At 34.1% G+C, this 21309-nt stretch overlaps 1 protein-coding gene and 1 long non-coding RNA gene across 2 annotated transcripts; one reads left to right on the plus strand and one right to left on the minus strand.

Annotated features, from left to right (window-relative positions):
• The first annotated feature begins 5662 nt into the window (after positions 1–5662).
• LOC120075228 lies at positions 5663–10097 on the plus strand. Its single transcript, XR_005481235.1, has 4 exons — positions 5663–6422; positions 6499–6907; positions 7000–7260; positions 9589–10097. It is a non-coding gene; the product is annotated as an uncharacterized LOC120075228 (long non-coding RNA).
• A 9669-nt stretch (positions 10098–19766) lies between these two features.
• LOC120076439 (ethylene-responsive transcription factor ERF014-like) lies at positions 19767–20958 on the minus strand. Its single transcript, XM_039030266.1, has one exon. It carries the CDS (start codon positions 20835–20837, stop codon positions 20211–20213), a length of 627 nt encoding a protein of 208 aa, XP_038886194.1. The 5' UTR covers positions 20838–20958; the 3' UTR covers positions 19767–20210.
• Positions 20959–21309: the final 351 nt, after the last annotated feature.

Here is a 21309-nt window from a genome sequence, read left to right on the forward strand (position 1 = left end):
TACAAACTCTTTGTATAGGACACCCCCACTCGCATGTCTCCACATGAATGGTCAGGATCTACCATATGCAGTAGTTTACAACACTTGCAAACCTCTACAAAGCGGGTTGTATACGTAGTGTCACTAGGATCAGGTATCCCACCTCAATCCTTATACTACAGACCTATTTAGGTTATCACTTAAGACATGATCTACTTGTATATCACATATACATGCTTAAGTTCACATAAAATAACCAAGGAGCTTTGTTTATTAGATATGAGTAAATGCCAGAATGAAATAACAATTATTTTATTCATCAAACAATGTGTATCATTACAAACAACGAGACTCCGGGCGAATTAGGACACTAATCCCAACAGTTAGGTCACTAAAGGATATATAAGAGGAATGATTTTTGAACTGTTCAAATCAATTGCATATTAATGATATTAATATAATATGGTTAATTATATATGTGATCCATAATTAAGAGAGAAAAAATATTTGAACAAGATTCAAATATTAAAGAGATGTATACATATAAATATGTGATAATTATATGTTGATTAATTCTATATTAAATATGATTTAATATAGTTATTTAATTGATTAATTGATGGTTAATTAATTAATTAATTAATTAATTTTTGAGAAGTAGAGATAAATAAACATGTGATGTTTATGTATTTATTGATTAATTATATATATTATATTGGATTTAATATATATGATTATTTAATTTATGGACTAATTAATTAGATAAAAGTTATTTAATTAACATCGAACTAGAGTAGGAATAAGAAAGATTAAAAGAAGGGGGTCACCCCTTCAATCTATAAATAGGTCTTCATGGCTCATCTTTGTGACATAGTTGAATTGGGAATTATGAATCCTAGCCTCCTACTACTCTCAAAATCTCTCTTCTTTTCTCTACTACTTCTTCTTCCTCTTCCAAGTCTTGGAGACCACACATCCAATTCTTAGAATCCTAGAGAATAATAAGGTTTCGCTTACGGTGGTGTTCCTTGATCATTTGAGAGATGTTCCAAGAAGTCGTGGAGGGAATTATGAAGAATTTGCGAATCTACAAAGGTAAGTTTTAGCTCTTCCATCTTTTCTTCTCTTAAATGCATGCTAATCTTGATTGTTTATCCATTATATTATTATTTATCCATTATGTTATTATTTATGTAAAATGGAAAACAAAGTTGCAAGGCGATCACATGCTTCCGCTTGAGATTCGGTCCCTTTAGGTATAGAATGTTTAGTGACTATATAGAGAGTATTGGGTTCTAGAGGATTACTTTTGATATTTGTACCTATGTGAACTCAGCTTCCTACAAGGAAAAGATTTATTTACTTCTCCATGTTGATGACATGTTGGTAGCAGGGAGTTCTAAAGATGATTTAACTCGTGTCAAAGATCTTCTAAAGAAGGAGTATGACATAAAGGATATAGTTAAGTCTAGAAAGATCCTAGGGATTTAAATCACAAGAGATAGGGGTTCCTTTACTCTGAGTATCAATCATGATAATTAGAAGATTAATCTATCTAATGCCAAACAAGTTACTATCCCTATTGCAAATCATTTTAAAATATCTTCAATTAATTCTCAGGCATTGAACACCTGAATCAAATGCAATTAGTCCCTTACAGTCAAGCAGTATATAGTTTGATGTATCTAATGATCCCAACAAGGCCTGATCTATCCTATTGTGCCAGTCATGTAAGCACTTATATGTCAAACCCTAGCAAAAAGCATTGTGAGGCTACGAAATAGATACTTGGTATCTAATTTGGTCTAAAAGTTCAAAGATAACCTATCAAAACACACAACAGACAAATCTAGAATTATATGGTTATGTTGACTCTGACTTTGCAGGGGATTTAGACAAAAGAAGATCCCTATCAGACTATCTATTTCTATATGGTCCTAACTTGCTAAGTTGGAAGACAAATTTACAGTCAATCGTAGCCCTATCAACTACAAAGACAGAATACATGGTATTAGCAGAAGTAATTAAGGAGGCATTGTAGTTAAATGGCTTGATGGCAGACTTTGGTACATAACAAACAACAGTTAAAATCTTTTGTAACCAAAGTGCAATCCATATTTTCAAAAACCCACAATATCACTCAAGGACTAAACACATAGATATTAAGTATCATTTTGAAAGAGATGGAATCGAAAAGGGTGAAATAGAAATGATGAGGGTTCATATCTCTGAGAATGCTTTTTTTTTCGTTTCACTTGAAATTTCAAGAAGAAGACCAACAAGAAGCTGCTAATCCAATCGAGATTGAGGAAGTTTATATGGATGAATGGCAGTCAGTTGTGACGGAAAAGAAAAGGAAGCTCAAAGAGGTGTCTGAGCCTTTAATAAAATAAGAAATCTAAAGGAGATAATGTTGAAAAGCATCGAAAAGTGCCCACATAAACTAAAATTCAAGGAATAAATGAAGTCTTGGAAAAGTTATCCATGAAAGCAGAAAGGGGATTTTCATTGCAAGTTGGGCCACTTCTTGAGTTCATTACCTTAGCGATCAAGAACAATGGTTTTAGAAGAAACTCTGCACATCCAAATCCAGCAAGTATGCCACTGGTTTTCGATTTCTATACCATGTTAATAGTTTAAGAAGCAAATGAGATCACCGTTCATGATAACAGTGTTATTTTGCAAAGGAAGCAGTTGATAGAGGCGCTGAAAATCTTAACTCAACTAGGAAGTAAATGGCAAGTAGTTCTGCAAAGGAAGAGAAAGTTAAAGGCATGGAACCTAAAGGATGAGCCAGTTGTTTGGCTTCATTTCGTCAAAAGAAGATTAAATCTGACAACACATGACTCCATGATTTCTTAAGAGCATGTTAACATTTTCTGGAGGTCAGAGATTAATGTAGGGCAACTGATCAGAGAAGAGATTATTGCGTGTTCCGAAACGAAAGAAGGGAACTTGTTTTTTCCTTCACTCATTACCATGCTGTCAAACATGCCATGATAAACGAAAAGGTTGTCGGAGCTTTCGATCAATCAAATAATATTTATACTCACGAACTAACCACGGGAAAGCACGGAGATTAGTTCCTCAAAACACATTTTTAGTTAAAGTGGTAAATGGAGGGGGAGGGTTAGTATGGTTGGAGATTTGAAAATGCAAGAAAGTAAAATATAGAAATGTAATTAATAAAGACGTTCTAGCTTAGAGGATAGGAATGGACCACTGCAATTTTATTCATCAAATTATCAAAACATAATCCATCTTGCCTATGTCGAGCCTAATTGGTTAGAAACCTAACCAATAGTCCTAATTACCTAATTGGCCAAACATGAATAGATGAATCCATACTAAACATATTTAACTGACCTCATTATGCTCTAGAGATTACGCTAGAATAAAGATTTAATTTACAATGGTCTAATTAAACATTCAATATAGTTTCCCCTTTGTTACAGACAACAAATGACAAGCTATCTAACCATTTGCTTCTTGGAAATTAAAACCTATAATTTTATCTCACATATTACAAGTCAATCTCAAGCATTCAATCACACATTCTCGAGTGGTTTGTAAGACAATCAAGAAAAAAATACAATCATGAAACAAATTTAAATAGATAGAAATTCATAGCCAAGAAATAGAAATTACATTGAGATAAAACTCCAAAAACTTGCAAAGTTTAAAATCTCATAAACTAGAAACCTGGATTTTACCTTCCCATGATGATGGAGAAGACAAAACTAAACATGTTTCTATCGATTATATGAGGAAATGGAGCAGATACAAATGGAAGAGATAAGAAATGGAGAAAATCAGCAAAAAGTCGAATGAGGAGAAGAAGATGTGAATGGATGATGAAGAGGAGATCCTCTTGCCCTAAAAATGAAGAAATATATATATGGAATCGTGATAGCACCGCAATGCTGAGGACAGCGCTGTGGCGCTGGGCCTCTTTTGTCGAAGCGCACCGCTGTGCCACTCAGGTAGAACGACGCTGAGTGTCGCACGCATTGCTGATATCCTCATAAGCACTACGACGCTGCATCAATTAGGTTCCTTTTGGAAAAGGCACCGTGCAACCTTGTTTTCTTTGGTTGGCTCCGTTTTGCTTTTTAAATGCTTCATTTAAGCCCGAAATGCATTCAAACTGTCCTGAAGGCTCCTTATGCTCTATAACTTGTCTAAGAACTAGAATAAATGTTAAATACACCCAAACTAGCACGATTTAGGCCGAGAAAGACAGCTGATTTGGAGAGCCATCATGCAACAATTCCACTCTGAAAGCCATATTTGGACACCAAGCCAATAGATGCAGCAGTTATAAAAAGTCGCCCGAGCACAATCAAAAGAAGTTGGTTTGAAGATCCGAAGCATCAACGAAAGCCCATACATTTGCTGCTTCACCATCCAAAACTCCACCAAAGAACTCCATTTTTGCTGAATTGAAATTGATTAAAAGCTTGAACAAGATCTATTGGAAGTATGTCAAGGAGCGGGATGCTACACTTTAGCGAGTGCTTTCTACCACCTGTAGAGGAAAGAGTCACCCGTTCCTTGAATTCCAAGAGCGTCTTCTTGGTGATCCTAGTGCTTCTAAGGGTGTCAATGATGATTCCTTGTCTACTTATGGGAGTAATTCTTCACTCTTCAACTATTTTCGTGATGCTTGATTTATGTGTCTTGTTGGATCTGTGATGGTTCTTATGTAATGGTTATGTTTAATTTTGATGTGCATTCTGACTGATGGATGATGCCACTAAGGCATTTTATTTTTCTTGTCTAAGATGCAACATGTTGCAGTATGTTGTTTTTGAATATGGATTATCATTCTTGTCATGTTATAAAAAAAAAATGAACTTGTATGATGAGATTGGAGTGTGTTTTAACCTTTAAATGCTTTTCACGTGACTAGCACTTTTCTCATACCATGCAATTTGATTTTTTTCTTTCCTTGTAAGGCACTCAATCTTAAAGTAATCAATGTTTGTATGCTTACTTTCTTAATGAGTCTTACCTTTTGTTGCACAAAGAGGACTTTCTATTTCCTTTTTGCACCACTTATGTCAATGGGGACATCAACCATCTTAAAGTTTGGGCATGAGTCTTTGTACTGCAATCACTAAGGTATTGTGTATACTATGATCCTGTTTTTATGATGATGATAGGCTTTTATTAAAAAAAAACAAGAGGTACTTTTCCTTTCAAAGTTAACTAGTAACTAGAGACGGTCATGACACTCATGTTTTCCTTTATATGAAAGGTTGATTTAGAAATAGACTATGTGCATGCAGGCTTAGCAATGACAATTGCTGGGAACGACCCACCACTACCTAGGCCCATAGTACATAGCAAGCTCACGCGTGGAAGAGTTTTCTTTGTCACAAAATGAAAATTTAAGGGTCTCAGGAAGAGAGTATAAATGCGAGAACTCTCCAACCGGCTTGCAAAAGTGGATAGAGTGATAGTTAAGTCTCTCCCCTACACATTTACCGTCATCACCCGGTTGGCGGATTTGTATAAGTGGTCTTTAATCAATTTTAAACCACAAATGAATACGAAGGCATTGTCCTTGATCCTCGGACGAATACCTTTCTTGATTTTATTCATAGACAGTTGGATTTGGAAGGTTTTGAAGTTTCAATTACGGGTACATTTTGAGGTGCGCAGGTTTTCAGTCAATGGTGTTGACAATGTTCAACTTTTCTGTAGCGTTGGCTCTGGGAAATAAGTTAGATTGGACTTGGGTTAAGCATAAGTTAAGTCAAGAATAAAAATTGGGAAATTTGGCATTATTAGTCAAAATTTGTTATTTACGTGAACCACTTCAGTTGTGACATGGAAGTGAGTAGCTAAGGCAATAGGGAATTTCTAGTCTAAGTGTTAAGGGGGGAAAATAACTTAAGTGTTGGATATGATATTAAAAAGAGGGAAAACAAACTGTTGGCTAAGGGTGAAGGAATTGCTGAGAGGGGAGTAAGAGGTTTGTAATTAATTTTAAGTCGGAAATTGAATAATGTTGATAATTATTATTAATTGTAATTCAAGGCATGGCTAAGGATGAGATTCAACCAATGATAGTGGCCTGAAATGTTTGAAGGTGGAGCCGGCAAAAATAGAGGTGAGGAGGAAGAGGCTGTCATTGAGTATATATAAGGTGAAGTGAAGAAGTGGTCGGTGTTTACAATTCACATGAGCAATCTTTAAATTTCTTCAACAAAATCACAGAGATATCAAAGAAGAAGACGTAGCAGGCTACCATGGTGAAATTCAATAGGAAAATCAAAGAAGAAGACGAAGCAGGCTGCCATGGTAAATTCAATAGGAACATTGATGAAAATTGAAGAAAACCAGCAGTTGGTCAGAAATTCGAGCAAAGTTGAGCAAGGTGAAGTGTTTGGTTAATTTTGAGCTGTGGGAGAAGATTCAGAGGCTCAAATTTGAAGGTAAGTCAATTTAAAGATTGTTTAAGAGGTTTATATATTTAAGCCCAAAATAAACTAATTCAGTCAAACTTTGCAGGTCCAATCTGATCTATGGAGACAGCCCAACACCAATCTTGAAGAACCAACCCAAGAAATATGAGAGTGGATTTAGGAAAGATCTGATGCTGCCTGATAAAGCCTGCTACTTTGCCATGTATCAGCTAAAGCTAATAACTCTTTTCAGCTTTGTCAATCAGTTTGAGTGGGAAAACAAGAGAAATCATATGAGGGTTTCGAGGAAGTCTTCGTTCCTCCATATACCTTTAGCTTGTGCAGGGTTTCAATAGAGATGATGAAGATCTTGAGCTCAAACCTTCAATGACTCACCTGCATGAAACCAAAAACGAGTAGAAGATGCAAAGAGGAACAAGATGATGGTAAGAGAAGAAGGAAGAACACACTGGAGTTAAGTGGTTCAGCCAGAAAGCCTACACCCACTGTTCAAAGTGAGGCTATCACTTTCTTATTGCTTTTCTTTGAAGTTTTACAGATTTTGAACTCTCTCATTCACACTGTTTTTCTTCTCTTTTATATGTAGAATTTCTTTACAAAGAGATGAGCTCAACGTGAGCCGGTGGTTACAACAAAAAAACCAGAAAAATAACATATAAGTACTTCTAATTTCTTTATTTTTCTGTTACAATCTCCACCTTTGTAAGCATCCTGTGAACCTCTCTGTTCATTTTGTATTGATTTTGAGCTAACCATTTTCAGGTAGCTCGAACCCAAAGAGTTCCAGAAAACAACAAGCTTGCTTTGAGGGACAGTCTTGGTCAACATATCAGCCACATTGTTAGAGGTCTTCTCCCTTTTCAATTTCTTGTCTAATAAAATGGAATTTAATGTCAATATGCTTCGTTCTGCTGTGAAACCATTGATTTATAGATAAATATATTGTACTTTGATTGTCACAGTAAATTCTCACCTTAAGTTGTATGATACCAAAATCATTTAGTAACCCTTTCAACCATAGGCCTTCTTTTACTACTTCGGACAAGGCTATAAACTCACCTTCTGTTGTAGATAGGGCTACAACATATTGTAGGTTAGCCTTCCAGCTTATTATATTATTTCCCCATAGAAAAATATACTATGAGAATGAACGCCTTCTGTCTAGATCTCCAGCATAGTCTACATCCACATATCCGTAGATTTCATCATTAGAAGGATCATTATGTTTATATAGGATTCGAGCTCCTTTGGAGGAGCATAGGTACCTTAGTATTCATTTGATAGTCTCCCAATGGCATTTCCCTGGATTAGACATATACCTACTGACCATACTTGTAGCATAAGACAAAACTGGCCTTGTAGATGCATTAGATATATCAATGATCCCACTGCCTGGGAGTAGGGTACTGTCTTCATAAAGTTGATATGATCCTCATCTGTACTCTTGGGGCTATTAACAGCTGAGAGTTTAAAATGAGGTGCAAGAAGGGTGATGACTGGCTTGGCATGACTCATTTTAAACCTCTGTAGCAGTTTATCACAATAGTCAGTCTGACTTATATAAAGTCTATCATGTTTTCTATCCCTGTCTATTTCAACTCCTAGGATTCTCCTTGATTCCCCTAGGTCCTTCATGTCATATACTCTTTCTTTAGAAGAGCCTTGACTTGGCTCATAACTTCTTTAGAGCTTCCTACTAACAACATATCATCTACATATAGGAGTAGCAAGTTCTTCAAAACTTTTAGTGTTAGTATACACACACCAATCACAGGAACTTTTTTTGAATCCTATTTTAGAAATTACCTCATCAAATTTGTCATACCAACACTTAAAAGACTGCTTGAGCCTATAAATTGATTTGTTCAATAAGCACACTAGCTCTTCTTCACCTTTCTTCACATATCCTTAAGGTTGCTTCATACAGATGGTTTCTTTCAAAAAAATCGTGTAAGAAAGTAGTCTTCACATCCAATTGGTCTAACTCCATGTCCTTTTGAACAACTAAGGAAATGAGTAGCCTAATGGATGTTTGTTTCACAACAGGGGAGAACATCTTTGTATAATTTATGCCTTCTTTCTGTGTGAACCCCTTTGCAACTAGCCTTGCCTTGAATATGGACTTTTTTACTTATGGAATTTCTTCTTTAAACTTGTATATCCACCTACATGAGAGAGGTTTGTACCCTTTAGGTAAGGGTACTAGTTTCCAGGTATCATTCAGGTTAAGAGATCTCATTTTTATCATTCGTGGCCTCAATCCATTGTCTAGCATTAGGGTTATTAGTTGCTTCTTCAAAACTTGTAGGTTCATTGTTCCTTAATGTAATGGCAGCACTTAAAGCAACACTAGCATAGTTAGGTTCTGAGTACCTAGCAAGGGGCACAATTGTTCTTCTTGTCTTGTCCCTTACTAAGGAATAATTTTGTAGGTCTTCCTGTATCTCTTATTATTCATTAGACATATTTTCCCCAGCCTCTACAATGTCTTCACTCTCAAACTCTAAGTTCTATTGTGAAATGGAGGTTTCTGGTTCATTCAGTGGCTCCACCTCAAACCTTGTACTACAAGTTTTAGACATAGATGTAGGTTGTTGCTCAGTTAACATGAACATCTCATTTTCTCTGAACACCTCATCCCTACTATTGATACATCTCTTTTCAATAGGATGCCACAATTTGTACCCTTTTACTCAAGGTGTAAAACCTAGAAACATACATTTAATAGCTCTAGGTTTCAACTTACCTTGGCTTTGATGCACATACCCTACACTCCCAAATACCTTCAAGTGTTCTAATTTGGGAAGCTATCCTGTCCACCTTTCTTCTGGTGTCTTTAGCTTAATAGACTGATGTGGACATCTGTTTAGGGTGTCGACTATATAGGATACTACTTCTGCCCAGTATTTCTCAGGCAATAGAGTATTTGATAGCTAGCACCTTACTCTTTCTAACATAGTTCTATTAAGCCTTTCAGCAACTCCATTTTGTTGAGGTGTATACCTCACTGTCTTGTGCCTCACAATTCTATTTTCCTTGCAAAACAAGTTAAACCAGAAAAATAACATATTAAAACTTCTAGTTTCTTTATTGTTCGGTTACATTATAAGAAACTATGTGTTTAAATTGGTTGGAAATGATGAAAAAATGCACTAAACTTGCAATTGGAAAACAGGGAATCGAGTAGGGGGTTGCAGCTAAAGGTTGAAGAAGATCAGGCTATGGTGGAGCTCGATGGGCGCACGTGCCTTGTGCGCACACACCAGTCGCACACACCATGCGTCCGTGCATCTCGCAGCACCCATCTGTGCGTCCATTGTTTCGTCCGTGCGCCCACTTGATGGCTAGCGACGTGCCTCACTCGTTCACACACTCGACACCCATTAGGCCACTCAATGCACAGCACCAGGTGTCCAACGGCCGTAGGCCCTGCCTATGCACACACTTAATGCCTTGTGCGTGAATTGTCAGCCATTATCCTACCTAGTGTGGATGTCTTAACACCCATGCCCAATCGTTGTTGTGCACCCAACTGCCCATCAATTAAACCGATTGCCTTGTCTCAGTCATTTTGTTATTTTAGACATTCACTTGAGCATTGGAGTTGGTAAGTTGGAGTTAAGACTAATTTGGTGTGTTTATGACATTATAGCCCTAAATGACTAAGTATGGACTCTAAAGAGATCTTAAGAGTTAAATACAATCTAAGGAAAGTATGAATATATATGTGGACTATTTAAAGGATATGGGAATTAAGCGACTAGACATTAACAAAGGGTTATGATCTAACTTTTAGGTCAAACGGAGATCGGAATAACCAATAAACCACTTAAGCTCGTCATTGACTGTGAGTGACAAATGTTTTTTTTTAAAAAAAAAAATTGTTAAGGTCTTAACTATGATTTCCTATGAAATGAGCTACTTATCTTAAATGTATGTCCTAAGCTTGATTTATTTGAATTGAGCTTTGGTAGTCTATTTTTGAAATGATATCTTTATAAAGGAAAAGAACTTGTTCTTCAAGATTTTTATTCAAAGATTGTTTATGGATTTTCTAAAGCATGTGAAAAATTATTTTTTTTTTAAGCAAGGGAATGACATATAAATGATATTTATGAACTCTAGTGCCTTAAAAGAATAGTTTTCAAACCACTATGCTTTGTACCCTAGGAATGTTATTAAGGATTCCCAATACTCAAGGTAGAAGAAGGTATACGAGGAATCCAGTATATGAGTATGATATAGGTCTTTGAGACCCACCTTGGCACACATGTAGGCTTTGGCCTGTATGAAGGGGTGCTAAGCCCTTTGGGGTCATTTCTATATGCATGTATGAGAGATATCGACGCATAGCATCGAGTTTACACTACATTAGCTAAGGCTAACAACGTTGAGTCTATTGAGCTTGCTCAACCTCAAGGAAGGTTTTGTGTACAGGTTAAATGTGATGTTATGAATGATAAAAGTAGGAGAATGCTTTATTATGTTTTAAGGTTCGCTAATTTTATAAAATTTTCTTAAGCATGATTTGTGATTTCTGAATTTTGGAAATGTTCATCAAAGTTATGGAAAGATGTTTCTAAACTTGAAATACTTATAAATGTGTACAAACATTACTGTTTTAAACTCATCACTCCCTGAGCTTCCTAGTTCACCCTTTTTAAATTTTTTATTTCCCCCAAGTAGTGGAAGAGTTTCCGGTGCCTAGCCTACCCCAGTCCCAATCTACCAAGACATCAAGTTATCAGATAGCTCAGAGTTCTCTTAGATTTTAGTATGTATATAGTTTTGGTTTCATTTGTCATGTAAAACATATTAGCAGGAAATGAGAGATAAACTACTTGGTTATATATGTTTGTATATATCCATGTATGCATAGGTGATATGAAGTTCTTGATTGTCCATGACACTGCAGGTTATGATGTGATTATATATATATCTGTTGAATATCAGATTAAGCAGGAAACAAGTGGACAGTAAATGTCACAAGAGGGTTGATGTTTATTATCTTTATATCTCCTTTTAGATTAAGAAAGTAATCTAGAAGGGAGTGTGACAAGAAAAATGAAGCTGGAAGGAAGTTCCAGAGATTTGATTATGCTCCAAGGAGCTTTCACTTTCTTGTGGCAATCAGCCAAAATTGGGTATCATCACGTGTGGCCTTCAAACAATATAAAAGGGAGAGGAGTGATGGAAATGGAGAGAATATTATGAAGATAATGAAGTGTTTATGTTCTCGAGAGAAAAGTGTTGGGATGATATGATTCCTGCAGTGGAGTCGCCTTCAGCTTTCGAGAATTCAGCAAGCAGACGTTCTTCACAGATTGGCTAAATCGTCAAGAAGCCAAAAATTGGCAATATAGAAGAAGCTGTCTTTGCTTTGTGATAATGTTGGCCAAGTATTGATGTTCAATACAATTTCTTATGATGCATGTGAACTTGCATGCATAATTGAGTAGAATTCAATTATTAAATCAACAGAATAATGTGTTCAAAGGTGAGTTTCTTTGGATTTTTGTTGTTATTTATTTGCATAATCTGAAATAATTTATGTAGAAAGAAATTGTCTGGTTGTGTGATTATTATTGTTTGTTGTGAATTTTTATGCATTTGAAGATTGTGTTTCAAATTTACTTATCTTTGGAAAATAAATTTTGGATAGTAAAAATTAAGGAATTAATGACCCAAATAAATGGTCATAGGTGCTTGTGATAAAAGGTCTTTGGTTTTGGTTGTTTGTTCCATAAATGCATCCAATTTTGCTTTATTATTACTCTCAATAAATGATCATGATAATGAGATTTTCTTAATTTTATTCAAAATATAGTTTCAAATTCATACTTAATTTTCAAATATGGTGAAGATATTTTGACGGGTAGTTTGATCCAAAAAGCAAATTTTTACATATGGCATGAGAATTTAGCAATTTTATTTCAATACTATATTTAAGCATAATATTCAATATTTACTTGATAAGTATATATTATAGTATTTTGTGAGTAGCAAATGACATGTACAATAAGAAAATAATAATTTTATTGTTATTGTATTATTTTTCATACCTTAAATGAAACATTATTTTGATCAATTTGAGCATTTCTTAGATCATGAATAGAAATAATGTTCCATATGTTATAGCTGACAAAGTTTATGTATGACTCATGTTATAAATTGTCATATTATGTTTCTTCCATGAAGTTGAAAATATTATTATTACTTTTATTTCAGTGTGATCTGTAATATTATTTTACCTATTACCTAGCTTGTTGGTAGTATGAAATATGCAAAATTTATCATTTCTATGGTAAAGCTTGTAGAATTTGATTGTTATTTAGGATATTATCTAGCTATAAAATGTGTGATATTGTTTAAAGGCTTTTCAAGGTCTTGATGGATACATAGGATACACACAAATATTTTCTTTTGATTGAAAATAGTTATTCATTTGTGTTTTATTGAGCATGTATATGATCTTGAAAAGGAAAAATGTTGATTGATGATTTATGGTTGTTTTGTGATTTAGCAACTGATGAAGAAATTTAGAAGTTCTTGAAATATGCTCACTATAAGTTTATGAATATATATCATGAATCAGATGTGGGATTAAACTTTCTAAAGGAATAAACCAATTAAGTGTAAGTAGATTAGTTGTTGTGGGGTATATGCAAAGCAAGACATCGAATAATTTGATGCATACTCTCTCATGATTAAAATAGCTAATATAGATTCTTAATAGCATTTAATTTGTAGCAATGTGTAGCCTTCTAATACATCAGATGGATGTAAAAATGGCATTTTTAATGTTAATAAATCAGATTGATGTAAAAATGGCATTTTTAATGTTAACTTGGAAAAGGAAATATATACGACACTGATAACTTTTATTTCTACAAGTTATTGTCTATTGACATTAGAATATTTAGGAGTATTTAGTGAGAAAAACATGCACGTTAGAAGAAAATAAGGCAAAATCAATTTCCATGCATTTATTAAACCTAAAAGATAGCCTAAGTGAAAAAATGATATCTCTAATGCGTTTACAATGTAGGAATATAAGAAAAAACGACTAAAGAAGCCATGCACTGAGATCAACGGAGGTTAGAAAAATAGAAGCAAAGAAGATCAATAATAAGGCACACGATAGAGCAAGGAAAGCGACAAATGTAAAAGCCCAATGCATTTGAAGGGGACCACAAACAACTGCAAGAACAGTCACATACATTCCCTGACGCACGCCTGCCACTATCCTATGTGGCAGAAGTGGTCTCCAAGACCATCTTTATATATTCCTCGCCCAAGCGAGTTAGAAAATAAGTTTTGAACAAAGAAAATTACACCACTAAAAGGAGGATGGTTAGGGAGTTAGAGAATATTCTGAGAGGAAGAATTAGAGAGAATGGAGACTTCCATACAACTTTGAAATTAGAGAGAATTACCAGCCACATGTCGCTGCCACCGGAGAAGAGGACTCGAGAGTGCATCTCCTCCACTGTCCACCGTAGAGCACAGCTTCACGTCCATCTTAGATCACAGAAGCTTTAGAAGGTCGTTTGATGATCCTCATCATCAACCTTTTACCTTTTAGTTTACTTTGTTCTTTCTTGTACATTCTTTTTTACACACTTTTCGATTTGCTCTTGTAACGAACTATTTTACATTTCAATATCTAATCATGACTTCATCTTCTACCTCTTCCATTTTTATTTTTCTTACCATGAGTAACTAAATCTCTAGTGAGTTGGGATGAGTTAATCCTCATTCCGATGAGCTTAGTGATTAAGTAAGTATTCATTTGGGTAATGAAGCTTCCAGTTTGACTTGTGAGTCCTTTTAACCATTGGATTCATAAGATAAAAATTAACTACTCAAGAGAGCAAGTGATTGTGGATTTCATCGATCTGAGTAAGTGAAATGTTTAGAGATAAACACTTCCTTATATTCCAAGTAGCCCATGCATGCATCATGGAGACATGATTAATATGGCTAATTCACTAAGATGTGGAGTCCAAAAGGTTATGAACATGAACATGAGTTTTTGTTAAGCTCAAAAGGTTTGAGGATTGCTTATCCCAACTCCGTTTTCTCATCTGTTTCATCTTCATTTGCTTCTGTGCTATGCGTTCACAATTTCACTTTCACCTACCCACTCTCTCAACACCTTTACTTGCATTCATTTAAGTCATGCATTTCACAAACCTATTACCATCTATCAACATGCACATCACCCTAGCATTTGAGAGTAGAGATTCATTAACTGATTTTGTTCTTATTTAATTTCAAATCCCCGTGTTCGACCTCGATCCTTACCGAGACTATCTCCTGATTAATTTATACTTGGGCTATTAGGAGTAAAACTTGTGCAATTTACGAGAATATTATTATGCTTTATAGAACACGATTGAGCACACAACAAGTTTTCGGCACTGCTTCCCAGAATTGAAAATTATAATTCACTAATTTGGTTTTTGGGTTTTCAGCTTTGACTACAGACTTCCTTAGCATAAGGACTAGTACAACGTTTACCGGAATATTGCAAACGGTATATGAGCAACGACACCCAACCAGAGTTTGTGACTGACCCCGGAATCGAGAGGACTATACATAGAAGAGTTAAAGCAAACCGAAACAAGAGGCAAAGACAGAGAAATATGGGAATTCAGCTGAATTAGCCCAACACACCAAATTCTGCAAACAACGCAGACATACAAGTAAACCTTATTCTTTTAGTGCATGATCGCAATAGAAAAATCAAGGACTATGCATCGCCGAATTTGTACAATTTTTTGTCTGGGATTGTGCCTCCGGGTTTTCATGACATGAGATTTGAGATGAAGCTAGTCATGTTGCAAATGATCCAAGCAGCTAGTCAGTTTGGGGGCACTCCAAGAGAAGACCCACATGCACATATGAAGAGCTTTATGGAGATTTGTAACACATTCGTGATTCTTGGAATCACCACAAAAGGGATTAGACTATCATTGTTCCCTTTTACTCTTAGGGATGAAGCGCGACAAAGGACTTATTCTCTCAAGCCAAAAGAAGATTTCAACATGGGAATGCATGGTGAAAAGTTTATGCAAAAATATTTTCCACCTAACGTTAATGCTTGTCGCAAGAGGGATATAACCAACTTCAAACAAAAAGACTCAGAAACCATAAGTGATACATGTGCTAGGTTCAAATGACTCGTTCGAAAGTATCTGCATCATGGTCTACCTGATTGTATAACAATGGAAATATTTTATGATGGACTGAACAAGACATCGTAATCAGTAATTGACTCTATGACAGTAGGGGTCTGATGGATAAAACATACACAGAGGGCAAACAAATTTTGGACAGAATTTTTCGAAACAATGAAGAATGGGTTGATAATGGTTTCAGATCAAAATTTGTGGAAAGAAAAGTATCACATCACAATCAGAAGCAACTAGTACTCTCTCAACGCAAATTACCACTTTTACTAACTTATTCAAAGCTATGACGATGAATCAAGTCAATGCCAATGGCATAAATCAGGTCAACGCAGTGATCCAAGTTGTTGCAGCATGGTGCATAGGATGCGATGAACGACATAGTTTTGATATGTGCCCGATGAACCCTCAATCAATCTACTTCATTAGAAACAACCCCTACAGTAATACTTTATATCCTGGATGGCGCAACCGTCCAAATTCCCATAGGGAGGTATTCAGTAAAATGATCAAGTTGTGATGCAGGAACATGGAAATTGAATAAGGGTTAGAGATATAAATTAAGGACCTCATGATCGCGAACACATACTGCATGTTAGTTGAGTTATACTTGCTATGCCATTTACTTATGTTGTGGTTAATTTTGGATCGGATGATATAATCGATAAAAAATAAGGAGAGAAGAGATAAGGCCAATAAAATAACAAGGTTTGGGTCCATTTTGGACCGAGGTCAAGCCGATAAAGATAGCTAATGGGATGTTTAGTAAATACACCAGCCCAAAGCATCACCATAAGACCAAAATGGACTTAGGGGAAGATGTTGGGCCTTGCTCTTGGCTGAGGTGGACCTGGTCGAACACAAAATAGAGTACACCTCTCAACCTGAAAGTTGTAGGATTATCCCAAAGCGACTTTGAAATTGAATCCAAAAGCGGTTTAAGCCAACTAGTCCTATAAATATATCATGGGAACTCTTTAAGAGAAAAGTGAATTCTCTAAGTTCCAGTAGTTCAAAATTTTAAACTTTACTTGTTTTCAGACTTAAGCATCAAAGTAGACATGACATCAAACACACGGTGAACAAAGTTACTCCCTTTTGCAGGTTCCTCGTTTGCTTCACAAAAATAAAATTTCTATTGTTGTCTTGTCTAGATTTTAGCATCAACAACTTATAACTCTTTTGCACAAGTAATATGCAATTACTTTTAAACTCTTCATTTATCTAAAAATGAATTCTCTCCATAAAAATATAATTTTCTTTATAGAACTATTTATTTTTTATTTTGAAATATCTAACTTCTAAATTAGAAAAATGTCGGAAAATACAATGTCTTAATCAATTCAATCATGTTCAAATTAATGGGAAGAGAAAAGCTTGAACGTAACTGGTGGGTGCTAAACACAAACTTCAATTTTGTTATTATTATTACTATTATTTGTATAATTTAGTTATTCTATTACAATACTAAAAATCCATCATTAATATTATCAAACGGCAATTAATTATAAGTTGATTTAATCAATTATCCCTCAACTTTGTCTTAATAAAGCCAAGCCCACATCATTAATTTCACGCTCTGTGTTGGATCTAACTTCCAAAAATGCCCATCTCTAAAAACAAAATGCACGAAAACATATACAGCATTAATTCTAAATTAGCAATGTACTAACAAAAAATAAAAATATAAATTATCAAAGTAAATTAAATAGAATAATATGAAATAATAAACAAAAAATGTAACAAAAATCTCGAACTTTGAATATATGCTTTAGAAGGGCACATGTGATGATGTGTCATATTACAACATTGGAAATTGTCATTTCTGATCATGTGCTATTTTCCACTTTTATTTATTTATTTTTATATTTTTTGGGGATAAAATGCTCTTTTCCACCTTTTTTTTTTTTTCCATTTTCAGTCTCATTTCATGTTATATGGTATCCTATGCTTAATTATATATGCCATCCAACCTTTCAAGTTGCCTAATCTATCCACTAATTCTCTTTCTAATCTAATGGTTCTAAGTAACTTCGAATCTATTTTGATTCTACGAAAAAATGGTTTTGAAAATTTTGATTTCAATAATATTAATATTAAAGTTCCTAATTTTAGTACGGTTTAACCTTTTCATTTATATGAAAATATTAAAAGTTAAGTATTTTTTTATGAGAAATAACCTAAAGTGAATTTAGAGGTTGCATGAGTTTAAATTATAAATTACAAAAATAATTAATCGGAACTCCTATACTTCAAATTTATGTGCTTTTAGTTGTATAAATGTATATCACACGTGAAATTTATAGTTTATTTTAGTATATAGAGAAAAAAGTTTTAGAAAAGTTATAATTAATACATCGACTCCAATAATATTATAACTTATTTGAAGAGAAAAACTAAATAAAAGTTTATGAAATTTTAAAAGAAAAAATATATGATTGTCCGTTCAAATATATCTCCACCGTTAGATATTGATGTTTCCTATATATGATCTAAATCACACTCAAGTATAACATAGCAAAGAATGTGACCGTTTGTTCAAATATATCTCCACTATTAGATCATAATTTTTCATATATGAGATCTATATCTACATCCATATGCGAAAAGATATATCACTTTAACTTAAATAGTTGTAACCAAAAAATGACATTATTGTTCATTTAAATATGTCTCTACCATTAGATCGTGATGTTTTATATATTTATGGTCTAGACATGTTCATACATAAAAGAATACACCACTTTACATATAACCACCTTGCTCGAATAGTTGTGACGAATGACAAAATATGAAGATGTATAAAGATTCTCCCGTAAGAATTTCTTTATATATACTATAGATTGTGATTGTGTTTCAATGTTGTAGTTTTGTACTAACTTTTAACTAAGGTTAGGGAGATATTTTGTAAAGCCTTAATCAATACATTACCATATTTGTGTGATACTAAAATCATGACTAGCATATTAATATGAAATTAAAACTAGCTAGCTAGGGTTAAAAAGACAAGTTATTCTATCACAACTAAAATCTATGTTTTTTAAGGAAAGACCATAACTTCAGATATTCTAAATAATAATAATAATAAAAAAAAAGATTCTGATTTGATTTATTTTGGTTTTTGAAAAAGATAAGGCTGAAATAGCCCCTTAATTGATTTTGTGATGATTGTGAAGTGAAATGAAAAGTTATGGGAGGGATTTCGTGCATGAACTTTGAAAGAAAGAAAGAAAAGGAAAGAAAATAGAGAGAATGAGTGATGGACTAGATGCAATGTAAAAGGCAACACAACAAATAAACAGAGAATGGGACTCCATGACCCTTACCCAACATAAAAACTAAAAACATCAAAAACAAAAATAAACATATCATGTGCAATATGCAAATATCTATCTCTCATCCCCCACAACAAAATTTGTCTAGTTTTAGGGCTTGGATTTGACATTTTCAGACTCTATTTGGACCTACCCTTTTCTCTATTTTGACTCTTTGCTTCACCATTCATTGCCCAAAAACTAAAACCTTTGCTCCCCCTCACAAGTTTTTGACAATTTTCCCGTCTCTAGTCCTTTATGGTAATCTCTCTTATTTATTCAAAACTATAATTTCCACACGATTTTCTACAAATGACAACATTCTTAACATGGACTTATCTTACAGCAATGTTTTTAAATGCAAAAAGCTTAGGATGCGTTTGGGAAATTGAAATGTAATCAAGATTACTAAGAATTAAAAGAGTGTTGGAAAGTGTGAATAATCGAGGACAAAATGAAAATGAGATCGTAAAATATGAAAACGATGAGAAAGAGGGTTAGATTAAAACTGTCATAATGAAATGAATTTCCTCACAACGTACAATCTAAACATAGATTTTTTGTTAAATTACATTACAATCCTATTTCATTATGGACCACCAAACGAATTTATTTTGAAGCAATGATGAGAAAGTCATTTCAAATGAACTCTAAATTTGTATAATTTTTCTAATTTCAACGAAGAAGTTGTCGTTTTCTTGTTTATCTTTAGATGTGTGACGGTATTTCTATCCTTAATAATATTTTTTTGGACTCACCACATAGTTCTGACATTATATCATGACTTGTTTTCTTAGTTTCAAAACCTGCCCACCGCCCAAAACACACACCATTGGAAACACAACTTTGAGACAATCATACAGCAAACCACACATCAAGATCAATGTCAGATTTACATACAGTCATTGGTTTTGTTTCTTAAACTAAGAATTTATAATTTTTCAAAATTAAAAATTTAATATCTGAACTTTTGATATTATTTAAGTTCATGAATCTGCAAAGTTTTATCCAGACACAAAATTAAAAATCCAAGAACTTATTAAAAGTGTAGAGAGCAAATTAGACTCAAAATGGAACAGAAGAACAATATATGAAATCCAACAAAAGAGATCAACCAACCCAGAAAAATAATCTGCGGCTGTAACCTATATTTATATATTATTATGTAAATTTTTACTTTTGTCAGTAATTTTGTAAAATTAACAATCTGAGGGATCATACAATATGAATATGCAAAAAATGTATTAAAAAAAAAAAAAAAAGAATAAATAAAACATTGATTTTTTTTTTCAACAGAAGCTCCATAAACTAATATCACTTTCGTCATAAAAATCATCAATAATGGGTGGATCAAATAGAGTCCCATCCATCATTTGCCCAACATACTTAGGGGAGAGTATGTCATCAAAGTTGAACCACGATGGATCCGTCATCATAAACGAATCGTTATTGGACGATGACGAGACAGAGGAAGAAGAGGAGGAGGAAGGTGGTGGCGACGATGGCAGCACATCGTTAGATCCCAACGTATTACTGTCAACATTGCAATCGAAGAAGGCGGTGTTCGCGGCAGCTTCGGCAGCAACTCTTTGGATGGATTTTGGAGACATGACATTATTATGATCATCATGATTGGAAGAGAGAAAATTATGAAAATGAGCAAAGGAAGAAGAAGAGATTGGAAAATTAAGATTGGCGGAGGAGCCTTTAAGACACAAGAGGGCCGCGTCGTAAGCCCTCGCAGCGGCCTCCGCCGTAGAATATGAACCTAACCATATTCTTGTCTTTTGATTGGGAGCTCTAATTTCAGAAACCCATGAGCCCCAGCTTCTCATTCTTACTCCCTTGTATTTTTTTTTACTTGTTGGAAGTGTCGTTGAATGATTGTCATCATTTGCTAATTCCTTCTTCACCATGTTGATCAGATAAAAAAAAATATAAAGTAAAATAAAGCTTGTTTGTGAACCAATAATGCTTGAAAATGGAGAAATGAGTACTGTAAATATTGAGGGAAGGAGAAATGAAACGAGTGGTGTATTTATAGAGAGAGAAGGGCTAGATTTTTGGGGTTTATATATAATAATTGTGGGTTTGATTATTTCACTTAGATTCCTAAGTGAATTATGTTTAATTTTTAGTGTAAATGGTTTGATTTACAAACACACGCAAATCGATATGGGTGACAGATATTTTTTAGATTAAATAAATATAAATACAGATTTGAAAATCTAAAATTCGTCAAAGTTAAAATGACGTTTGGGTCCTGAAAAAAACCAAGAGATAAAGAAAAGTTATACAGAACTCTTTATTATTGAAGAAGTCAAACTTCGTCCTCAAACTTATAGTTATAATTACGTTTATATGGTGAGGATTATTCTTTTGTTCTGT

The sequence above is a fragment of the Benincasa hispida genome, chromosome 4 (genome assembly GCF_009727055.1).
Source record: "Benincasa hispida cultivar B227 chromosome 4, ASM972705v1, whole genome shotgun sequence".
Classification (NCBI taxonomy): Eukaryota; Viridiplantae; Streptophyta; class Magnoliopsida; order Cucurbitales; family Cucurbitaceae; genus Benincasa; species Benincasa hispida.